Source organism: Acyrthosiphon pisum, chromosome A2 (assembly GCF_005508785.2).
Source record: "Acyrthosiphon pisum isolate AL4f chromosome A2, pea_aphid_22Mar2018_4r6ur, whole genome shotgun sequence".
Classification (NCBI taxonomy): Eukaryota; Metazoa; Arthropoda; class Insecta; order Hemiptera; family Aphididae; genus Acyrthosiphon; species Acyrthosiphon pisum.
The window spans coordinates 13,649,960-13,662,628 of record NC_042495.1 but is presented as its reverse complement, the minus strand read 5'-3'; the positions used below and the strand labels follow the sequence as shown (position 1 = coordinate 13,662,628).

The following is a 12,669-nucleotide window of genomic DNA, read 5'->3' as shown; positions in this document are numbered from 1 at the left end:
CAAGCCCCCCACCCCCCAATTTGCGACTATGTAATGAGTGGTGGACTTCAATCGCTCATTAAAAGTTTATATGGCTTTATAGTATAAAGTTTATACATTTTTTTTAAATTTCGATTTATAAAAATCCATGAGTAATCTGTATTTAATTTTAAAACCGAAGGTGTTAAAATTAAAAATGTTAAGTTTACATTTTTACCGACAAAATAATTTGGCGAAATGTCATGAATTTCTGATGTGCCTAAAGGTGACGTATCGGAACCAAAAAAGAAATATTTAAAAAAAAAAAAATGATGAACTAGAGCCGCTTATTTATTAAATTATTAAAATTCAGACAATTTCTTGTTACATGGCGCGGTGGTCATATAAAATTACATTCTATTATACTATATTATAGTCATATATCTCAAAATTCACGATTTTAATATACCTATAGCCTGACATTTATAATAATTAATAAGAAATGCTAAAGCTGCAGTAATTCGGTCGGCTATAATAGTTATAACATATGGAATGTATTAGAGTATATCAACGTGTTAAAACGGCACTGCAGAACGCCAGAACAGATTTGGGGATATGGTATTACATAATATATACCGACTACCGCCTAGTCATAAAAATAAACAAATAAAAAAAAAAATAAAAATATTTTAGCCATCTGTATTCAACGCAATAATGACATTTATACTGAACAATCAGTTAAATACTCACAAGTACATATTATATAATATTATTTGAATGTTGTATTAACGTGATATACCTATACCTGTTTTCTCTTTCTGTTTTATAATCATATATATCACCATTTAAACTATATGATAATATTATACATTATTATGTCCAAACTTACATCGATATAAGTAAGTACATGCGTTCCTGTTTTTCCTTGATTTTATTCTTGTATTCCCCGACGCTTTTGAAAAAGTACTGAGAATTTTTAATTTTGACTTCTCAAAAATATCAACTATAGACCCAATTTGCTATCAGATAACCAACCTCATAGTTTAAAAGCAAAGCATTATTTCAACAACTTATATGGACTATAGCAGTTTATAGATAGTGCAGCTTCGATTTTCTACTTTTGGAGTGATTTCTGGTATAGAATCGGATCTAGTTGCTTAGTTTTGGAAAGTAAAAATTTAAAAATCCTAGTAGCTTACAAAACAATTGGAAAAATAAATAAAAAATTATGGAAAAACAGTGATTTTTACGTAAAATCAGTTTTTGACGTAATCAATTCTGTTATTTTGGGTTTAACTCAAAACAAATAATTGAAGATACTTAAAAAATGTACCAAATGTATTTACTATCATTTTTGTACATGTCAAAATTTTCAAAATATTTTGGCACTTTTAGAACTATTTAATGATATTTGCAGATTTTTTTTTCTATACTTACGTTTAAAATAGAGTTATCTACACGCATGGCGCACGCCGACCGAACTTAGCCAAACATTGTGTAATAAAATTCTTTATACCTACGCCGAATGCCGATTTATATTCCTTGACTTCTTATTATATTTTTCTTAGTTTACACAATATTACACAATAGTAAAGTACAATTTATTATTGTCAATTATAGTATTTAGAAATTAGAATCAATGATTACCTACTGAGTTTGGAGAGTCTTAAAATTTCAAATTTTGGATTTGATAACTTAAAACATGCCAAAAATCCTAAAATGCTCTAAGAACTTAAAATCTAAACATAAAAAATCCGAATAAATGCAAACTAAACCGTAAATACTTATTAATATTCTGATAAAAAAATACATGAAACGTGTATTTTATAATACGATCATCCCATAGCTAGATTTAATTTAAAGTGCATCGAAATCCTAGCCAAAATATTGTTAATAATTATAAATTTTTAGTAACTTAATAGGAACGATTGTATGGACTTACGCCCACTTACACAATGGCGTCATTTCAGTTTTTGAGAGGGGGGGGGGGCAAAATTTTTGACCGGCCCAAAATAAAACTGAAAAAAAAAAGCTCGCCAACATTTACATTACATTACATTACAATATTGCATTTTTATCTCAATACAAATACCCTCCTTATACATAATTGTATACTTACTAGTTAGTATCAAAGGTTAATATCATAGGCATACAGATAAGTAACCCATTTTTTTGAGCGATAACAATAATTAATACATATATGTAGAGGTTACTTAAATATATTACCTATTAGCTACTATATAAAGGCCCAAAACTAGCCCATACCTGGCCCGACAGTGGCCCGCTAATGACAAGGGGGGGGGGGGGGCAAATGCCCACCCTGCCGCCACCCGCCAAATGACACCACTGGACTTACAATGTTGTCAGTGCATCGGGACATAAAATTGAATCCTGAAGACGTAGGTACTAGACATTATAACAAAAAAAAAAAGATGTAGATACCTACTTTATTTTATGATTAATACATTTAATTAAATTTAATTATTGACTTTGTCTTTGAAAACCATTATTAATCTACTAACCTCATTCGATTTATAATAATAAATGACTAAATTAAAAATGCATTTATTTTATATTATGAAATTTAACCCCTAAAACCCCCAACCCCTTCCTTGTTTATGTACCTAGATGTATTGTCACAGGATTATCCTTAAGTTATACAAAGAATGTCAAGTAGGTATATGAAAATATGGTTTTCAAGTATATTTGAAAATTCCAAAAATTATAATTTGAATATAATATGCAAAATTTACTGTTTAGGCATTAAAATAGCATCCTTACAAAATCACCTTGTCCTATATGATTCTATAATAGTATTTGATTTTAATATGAAATGTATAATGTAATATTATTATCCTATCGTATTATTACTTAAGTTACCTAATTATTATATGTAAAACTATATTAATTTTAATTAATAATCTATATTATGAAATGCGCATTTGACGTCGAGTATTCTGTCTGTTTTATCCGCGAACCCTCTCACATGAAGCCTTAGTAATCGCATAATCGTACGACATTGTAGCCTGTAGGAATCATAGTGGGGTGATGACATACGAATTTTACACATAGGTTGGCTTTTTACGCTCGCCTTTCAATTTATTTGACAATTTAACGTCGCTCACCAAGTAAACGTATAACATAAGTAAATGTTTTTAATTGTTTACTAAATCTTAGGTTACCTATGGTAAGTACCTACTATGATACTGGCCTCGTGTTCTGTGTTTGTTTATTTTTGCTGTTAAATGATTAAAAGCTTACTAATTAATAATTTGCTTAGGTAAAAAAATATCTTGTCTATAACCTAACCAATCACCAATATTTAAAAACCAACTCGTAACATGTTGAATAACTTTTTAACTTTAAATTTGATATTAAAGATCAATCTATTTTAATATTAAAAATAACAGAGTAAAATTAATTCTGAGGCTACTTACAATTTGGGGAGTTCTTAATATGCACTAAAATAAAGATATGTAATAATTTGCACCATCGTATAGGTAGTTGAAAATAATGTTTGTAATAAATTATTATGTGTATTAAAAAAATAATAAAAATCATAATACATATTTCATAAAAAAAATACACTATAATATTTTATATATTCAATGTATAGTCAAACTACAAATTCTAGTTTTAAAAATAATATTTAAATAGAAAATAATTTTTTTTCAGTGTACCCAGTACCTGCCTGGGTATCTCAAAAACCTACCTATTTGTTATTATTTATTTAAATTATGTGATGAATTAGAAACATTGAATAAAATCTTGATTTTGTATTGTGTAATTTTATATTATAATGTTTTACTGGAAAATCAGGCTATTTTTAAATTTTAATACCATTACTGTCATGAATTGTTTGAATAGTGTAAGCAAATATTACTATATTGAATTCAAGAAAATTTTGTTAAAAATATACTTACCATATCAAAATAATGCCAGGCGTGTGATATGATTTGAAAAAATTCTTTCATAATTTTTTTTAAATCCATTCATTTCTGATTAATTTTGTCGTCTTTATTTATTTAATTTTAGATTCTGAGTGGTGGTGAAGAATGTATAATGTGTGTTTTTATTTCTGTCTGTCATAAAAATTATTTTTAAAAAATACTCTGACTGTCGAGATCAGCATGTTTTCTGATAAAAAATTGAATCTAGTTTGTACTTTTGAAGGGTCAAGATTCTAAATAGTTTTAGTAAGCGCCAAGAAAAAGAAAAAAAAGTGAAAAAGAGTTAATTTTTACGCAACACCAATTTTTGTAAATTAATAAAGACTTTATTTTTGTTGGTGCAACTTAAAAACTAATAACTGTAGAGCGTAGACACTTGATATTTATTTTATAATTTATAATAAATGGCACAATTTCAAAATATTTTGACACTTTTTGAGCTAGTTATAGCCTTGAGAATATTTTCAAATTTTGTAAATTGTTATTAAATTATTCTCGATAAACGCATTTTCACTTAGTAAAAAAGCTTGAACATTTAATACAAGGTTCTGTATATGTTTCATTAATGGAATTTTAAAAGTAATAAAGATACATAGGCACGATTATTTTTATATGCATTTAAAGTTCAAATTTTGACAAATTCATCAACATTTCGAAAATTTTCTTATTATTTTGGAGATAGAAATTCATAAAAGTTTTTTTTTCATAGTTTACATTAGAAATTTTATACTTTGTTCAACGAGAGAGTGTACTTGTTTCGCGCAGCCGACTAATGCCACCCATAGCGCGGAACAAATAGGGTCAAATTTTGTACAAAATCCTTCGTATCGTGTAATAAAATTTGTTTTCCTTAATCATGTAAAAACACAACATTTAACACGAGTCAATGGGGGGGGGGGGGGTCCGGACCCCATGGACCCCCCCCTCAGGACACTCAGGACACTTTCATTTATATATATATACGGATTATGAATAACTATAGATTGTAAAATAAATTACTAAAATAAATAATTATTAAAAAAAATATATTATTATTTCAATTTATTTGAATGAAAATCAGCGTATGACAAACTGTCTCCGCTCAGAATCATTTTTCGTATAAAAATATAAAATTATATTATATCATTCAATTTAAATGTAACCTACTCCTCCCTTTTTTTGTTTACAGTTACCAAACTTTATTCTGTATCGTAATTCGTAAATAAGCAAATACAAACATGAAATTGTATCTGACAGCTATTAAACATAAGTCCACATGTGAAATAACCATTAGTAATGAATATTGATTAAATAGTAGAAACTTACATAAGTTAGTATTAATATAATAATATATAATAGGTCAAACCATGTTAAGACCTCAATTTTTTACATGCCGTTTTAGATGACGATATATTATTTCCAAATTAAAAATAAGTTTTTGAAAAATATATCTTATATTATAAAATAGCAGTTTTCAATTCTCATCTGTATACAATTTAAATTTGTATCATGAATGTTAAAAAGATTGCAGTCACTGTGTTCTATATGGTATGTGTCTATTAATTACGTAAAATTTTATTTATAAAAAGTAAACTGTTGTTTTACAAATAGTCATTTGTTATTATTATATTATTAAAGTATAATATAGATATGTTTTACTAGTTATATTGAAATCTGAAATACTAGGTGTCCCGTCAAATGATCGCGGCAATATTATCGCGGTAATACATAATATCGCGGAAATAAAGTCGCGGTTCATTTCATAGCTCATCAGTAATCTCGCGCGTCATTATTATCGCAAAATAACAATTTTATAATTTGTTTGCTTCGTGTACGAACGCTCCTACACGACAGTATTCGTTTAGTAATATAACTTAAATTGTCGCGAAAACGATATTATTAATTATATATGACTGTACTTATAATTTTTAAACTTAAATTGTCACGAAAACGCTATTATTAATTATTAAGGCCAATAATTATATGCCCTAAAAATCTATAAAATATGTATGCAGTTATACCCTAAAAATTACCAAAATATGCTCTAAAAAAAAAAAATGTTAATTTAAAAAAATATGATTAATAATGATTAGCGATTAAGAGAAGATTACCTCTTTTCATAAATGAGTTGAAATAATAAGATAATAATAAGATATATGAGTGAAACAAATTAATATTTTGTAATTCCCGAGTGTTTAAGATCTTAAATATGCTCTAAAAATATACTAAATGCTAAGATAAGCCCTAAAAATGCAAAAATACCATAATATTCAAAAATATGCAAAATAAAGTTTTGTATACAGCATCGTTAGGTTATAAAACAAATTTTGGTATAAATTAGCTATTTTTTTGACCAACCGCGATAAAAATATGCAAATGCATACAAGTATTGGCCCTATTAATTATATATGAATGTACTTATCATTTTGTATTATAATATTTTTTTTACTTAAATTGTCATGAAAACAAAATTCTATATTATTCCGATATTTTTGTATTAACGACATAATATTTACTTTTGCGATATTTTTACCGCGATAGTATTGCCGCGATATTTTTACGTGTATCCGAAATACTATTATTATGTATTTAGGTATGAATCTATTTTAATTTTATTAGAAAACTCCGTTAATTGTTTGATTGATTCAAATATATACAAACTGTAATTACAAAAAGCTAGTGATTTAAATTCTTGATAAATTTGGTAAATAAATATAAACATTAAATATTTCAAATTAACAAAATTATGTATATCGCACTAATATAAAATGTATTGTAAGATAAAAGAATAAATACAAATTTAAATATTTTAAATTTAATTTGTGTTTATTATTACAAATACCTTAATATACTATTTGTCAAGCTAAAAAGAAATTTAATTTATATAGGTACTAAATGGATATCATGCATTTATATTTCCATTCGATTACGCACCTAAGTTATGCAAAGACTCTACAAAAGTAACATTCGATTTTATAGTGGTTGGAGGAGGAAGTGCTGGTGCAACTGTGGCTGCTCGTTTAAGTGAAATACCTGAATGGAATGTTTTACTATTAGAAGCTGGAGGTGATCCACCAGAATCAACTGAAAATCCTCTTTTATGGAAACAACATATAAGGACAAAATATGATTGGGCATTTTTGTCAGAAAAAAATCCTTTTCTTTTTAAAGGAATGGAACAAGAGAGGTGTATTATATCTAGAGGTCTTGCGCTAGGTGGATCGTCTTCAACAAATGGAATGGTATACTTGCGTGGTACTGTACAGGATTTTAGACTGTGGAAAAATAAGTATGGTTGTCATGGATGGGACTATGAAGATGTTTTACCTTATTTCAAAAAGTCAGAAGATTTTGTAGATGTTCGTAGATATAATTCAGAAATTCATTCTCATGGAGGACCGCTGATTGTGACACCATTAGAAACATTCGATCCAGCTTATAAGGTTATCGCTGAATCAGATAAGTCAATAAATTTAATTAAGGTTAATGATTTAAACAGAAAAGAGCCAGTTGTCGGTTATGGTAATGTTTATTCCACTACTATCAATGGTAGTCGATGTAGCACACTAAAAGCGTTTTTAATACCAGCGAGTAATCGTCAAAATCTTTATGTAGCAAAAAATACAATTGTTACTAAAATTTTAATTGAAAATGATGTGGCAGTGGGAGTGAACTTCAAATGTTCATCAGAAGAAATTAAATCAGTTTTTTGTACAAAAGAAGTGATAATATGTGCTGGACCTATAAAAAGTCCACAGCTTCTTATGCTCTCTGGAATCGGACCAAAAGAACATCTAAATGATCACGGTATTACAACCATCAAAGACCTACCAGTAGGTTATAACTTACAGGATCATATGTCGCTTCCAGTATTTGTGTTTTCAGATCGCAAAAATAGATCAACTGAAGACATAATAAATGAAAGTAAGGCATTGTTAAAAAAAGAATTAAGTTTATATTCTCAAAAAATATCTACACTGGGACTTAGTAATCTTATGACATTTTATAAATCAAATGATGATTTAAAGTTTCCTGATGTACAAATAATAAATTTCAGAATTCCATTCAACTCGACAAATCTTTTTCCAAATAAAATTAATGTATTTACAAACATGTTTGGATATGCTAAAGAAGTAACAAAATTATATGATGAATTAAATTTGTTAAGTGACCTTATAGTAATCACACCAGTTATGTTACAACCATTAAGTACAGGTCGAGTTATGTTAAAATCTGTAAACCCGTTAGATGATCCAAAAATTGTTTTAAATTATTTATCATATGACAAAGAAATAGAAACCCTATTAAAGGGTATTGAATTTGTTGTAAAATTATCTAAAACTAAAAGTATGATTGATGCTGGGCTTGTATTAGAGGAGCTGAAATTATCAAATTGTGCTGATTATATTTGGGACACCCGAGAGTATTGGATTTGTATCATTCACAACTTAGCAGCTCCTTTTTATCATGTCATTGGTGGCTGTAAAATGGGTTCAGAAGATGATTGTTATTCTGTTGTTGATCCTAAATTAAGACTGAAAGGAATAATTGGATTGCGGTTGATAGATAGTTCAATTATGCCGAAAATTGTTTCTGTAAACACTAACGCAGCTACAATAATGATTGGTGAAAAAGGAAGTGATATAATAAAAGAATGTTATGGAGAACTTTGATGAATATAACATAAATTTAATAATTAACAATAATTGTAATTTAATTTACTACATAATAGAAATAACCATAATTTCTTTATGTTATATAAGAAATTGTTATTTTATATTTGTTCTATTGTCGATAAAATATGTTCTTTTAAATTTATCATCATTATTTGAAAGAAAATTATATTCCAATTTTTATGCGATTCTTCTTATTTATTTAATTATTTAAATTAGTTTAAAATAGAAACTAGATGGTTAAAAATGTTATATTGAATTACCTATAATAAGTACAAATATTTAAAATATGTATTTTATACTTCAAAATTCAAATAATTAAATTTTAAAGTTTTTAAATATTTTTTTTATGAACAAATTATTTTTATTTAGGTACCTTATTTAATTTCAAAACATCCACCAACTCTATCACCTTTACTAGGAATGTTTTGCTATATTATTATTTTGCTATGTGATGCATTTTATACACATATAAAAGATGTATTAGATAATTATGTAAGGAAGTTTCCAAAGACTTTCAAAATAACAATACAAAATATTCAATTCCCAAACCACTTGTGACGTACTTATATAGAAAAATAGAATCGTAAATAATCATTAGAATCATAAACTCCTATTTGACAACTTTTGAACACATGTTGACATGTCACTAGTTGTACTAGGTAACTACTACTAATGCGTAATACTAACGAGTACCTAAGTAATGATTAGTGATTTAATAGTTGAAACTTCAAATTATAATAATAGTATGCTAATATGACAGGTATTTCAATAATATTTCAATCGTAAAAACAATATGATTTTAACACACATCATTATAAAATAAATTTATACCTACATTCATCACTCCACTCATAATCTAAAAAAAGTTTTTGGAGAATATAACTTAGGTATGTGATAATAGTGTATTTATTTAATTTGTATAACATATAATTTTATTATTTTTATTTTTTTGAATTATTATAATGTTTGTTAAAATGATAGCAGTCATTATGTTGTGTATGGTATGTATATCTGTATTAATTAATATTTTTTTGTACTTATAAGAAATAAATATTATTATAAATTATATAAAAGTGTGTATTTACTTAAAGCAAACTGTTCTTTTACTAGCAACCATCACCATAAATCATTACTTTATAACTCACGTAAAAGGCGTTTGCATAAAAGAACATTTCGAAATTAAAAAAAAAAGATGCAAGTGGGTACCGCTCTGCTGTACATTGTACATTAGATGTTCTGTGGCCTGTAGGTCACTGTGATGGGAGAGATAAATTTGAATTCAATGATATAAAATCATTGTATAGGAAAAAGATTCTGAGCGATGAAGATCAGGCTATATTACTAAGTAAGTATATTTGATGAGGTTATTGATATTATTGCAATGTATTTCCGAAAACGTTGCATTTAAAAATGTGATTGTGTATACAAAAGTAAAAAGATAATAATATACTTAAAAAGTCTCAAGTACACACGAATAATTATGTGTATTTTTGAGTTGCCACCATAACAACTTATGAATTAGCTTGCATTAGATTTTAAAGCTTTTTGACCCAGCAAACATTTTTAATCGATATCATTATTCTGAATATTAAAAAAAAATTAGCCAAATCAGTTCAATCGTTCTTAAGTGAAGCGATTACCAACGAACAGCATTACATTTTTATTCATATAGAATATAGATAGCTAGTTGATCGTCAACGTATCATATTTCATATTAACTAAGTAGATAATTATTACTACATAATCAATGTGAAAACTGTTACCTATCTGGCTATCTATAATTTTTATGGAAAAAAAAATACGAGCCAAGCCTCCTAGATTCCCATAAGCTTGAAAATGATAAATTTATAATTCCTAATCAGTAGAATGACATGGTATGCTATAACATTAAATTGTCATATTTTGGATATTAGTGTTTCATCAGGGGCGTACCCAGGAAACATTCAAAGGGGGGTGGGGGGGGTCCAAATATTTTTAACATGTAAAAAGTATACAATCAGTGGTTTGCACCTAAGGAATTATAAATTCTGTCAATAAATGGGGGGGGTCTAACCCCCTTGGGTACGCCCCTGTGTTTCATTATCAGTTTAATATTAGTTATACCTCTTTTAAATATTGATATTTATATCATGTTTGTACATACTACATTTATTTTTATTTTGTATTCTATGATATCTTCATATGTTTTTTTAATCTTTTGGGCTGTTATAAATTCTTGTATATATATTATACTAGCTGAATAACCCAGCGTTGCCTGGGAATAAAATTGTGATTAATTAACTTCTTTTAAGTGTAATTCGCTGTGGCCGCTATGCATATGGTAGCAAAATCATATTATATTTTAATTTTTAGCCATCCTGTGTGGAGTTAGTTGCCTGTGAGTCTCGCTTATGGTTATATGAACAGAATATTATCTGGTTATAACCACTTTTACCTTTTTAACCCTTGTAGGGGTTGAATTTAAAAAAAATCCTTTCTTAGGGATTTTTTACATCATAAAATGAAACTACTGACTAAATTTCATACTCATAGCTTCAGTAGTTCCGGCTAGATGATTTTTTTTATTTCTTAACACTTTTACCCCTTTTAACCTTTGTAGAGATGAATTTTGAAAAATCCTTTCTCAGTGGGGTCTGCATCACAAAACAAAACTACTATCCAAATTTCATACTCATAGCTTCAGCGATTCCGGCTAGGCGACGATAATCACTCAGGATAAGTCATTTTATATAAATAGATATCATTATTGTTGAGCTATAATCGTTTAAACAAGAAAGTAATACAAATATATAAAAATGTCTGATGTATTCAATAAATATTTATATTTTTTTAGTCAATTCGTATTAACTACAATACAAGTAATTCAATTGGTATTATTTTTTTTTTAAATATTATATTAGCAATGTAAGCTTTGTGTCGCTTTGGAAAAGAAAATGTATTTACGCATAATTCCGAACTCAATTGACAATTTGCAATCAGAAACCACATTCAAAGTTAAAGATTGAATCAATTGTCTACTATAAATCATTTAATATACACTCAAAGATTTGTTGTCGACGTTGTCGTTGACAATTTTACATTTTAAATTAGATTTATTTATTGGTAAGGCATAACTATAATGATTATAAATTATAAATATACGCAAAATAGTATACATACATTTAGAAACAACGAGTGATATATAATTAGTAGGCTAGAACAATGATAACTATTAACTACAAAATACACAATAACAATAATGATGATTATAAATAATAATAGGAGTAATAAAAATTAGCATAATAATAATTTTATAAATTCAGATCAAGCTGGTCTCGTATCCATAAGATGACATTCGTGAATCGTGGTTGTATTTTCTCATAGGAGATTTTTCAGTCTTTTAGGTACTATGTGAGAAATTGTTTGTGTACCATAACCATAACAACCATTTGGAGTCGAAAGTGATCCCATTTCTTCACATCTGCCATGGCCTGTTAGAATTCTATTTATTGTTTTCCACTCTTTTCAGGTTAAATTGAACCCTGCAGGTAATTGTGTGAGATCCATATTCTAGTATAGTTGGGTGGTGTTCGATTTCCTCCACTTCTCCCTATATGCCGATTTGTAACAAAAATTAAAATGTTGAGGTCGATGACTATTTTTCAGGGTGGTTTCCTAGATTTTGGACTTTGTGAGGATTTGAAAGCTGTTGAAAATTAGTTGAATGGCGGTGAGGAATCTGCAGAGTTAAATTTTTCCAATCTGTGAGCGAGGAAGTCTTTAAATTAGGTTAAACATAATTTAACGAAAGTTGTGAAAATGTACCTATAAATTAACATAACATTACATAAGCAGTAGGTAGGTTCTATTTTGTATATTATAGGCTAGATCATAGACAGACAGGTGAGTAAAGAACAACTAAAGATTTAAAAAGAACAAAAATATTTAATTATACTGTGTATAGTTGAACATTTAGTTTAATTTATTTTTAATAAATAGGTTATAGTATGACATTTTTTAAGCTAAAAAGTAATTTAATTTATCTAGGTACTAAATGGATATCATGCACTTCTTTATCCATTCGATTACGCACCTAAGTTATGCAAAGACTCTACGAAAATAACATT

At 27.5% G+C, this 12,669-nt stretch overlaps 1 protein-coding gene and 1 long non-coding RNA gene across 2 annotated transcripts; both read left to right on the top strand.

Moving 5' to 3' along the window:
• The first annotated feature begins 5,274 nt into the window (after positions 1 to 5,274).
• Positions 5,275 to 8,700, top strand: LOC100570692 (glucose dehydrogenase [FAD, quinone]-like). The gene is made up of 2 exons (XM_003244295.4): positions 5,275 to 5,435; positions 6,776 to 8,700. Exons 1-2 carry the CDS (start codon positions 5,397 to 5,399, stop codon positions 8,558 to 8,560), a joined length of 1,824 nt encoding a protein of 607 aa, XP_003244343.3. The 5' UTR covers positions 5,275 to 5,396; the 3' UTR covers positions 8,561 to 8,700.
• Positions 8,701 to 9,410: 710 nt separating this feature from the next.
• LOC115034190 lies at positions 9,411 to 12,669 on the top strand. The gene is made up of 3 exons (XR_003839534.1): positions 9,411 to 9,564; positions 9,674 to 9,908; positions 12,590 to 12,669. It is a non-coding gene; the product is annotated as an uncharacterized LOC115034190 (long non-coding RNA).

Bases quoted from the DNA above. Each gene is read 5' to 3' on its own strand.
- LOC100570692 (XM_003244295.4), top strand. From the start codon at position 5,397: ATGAATGTTAAAAAGATTGCAGTCACTGTGTTCTATATG. The intron at 5,436-6,775 runs GTATGTGTCTAT...TAATTTATATAG, and splicing joins CAGTCACTGTGTTCTATATG to GTACTAAATGGATATCATGC.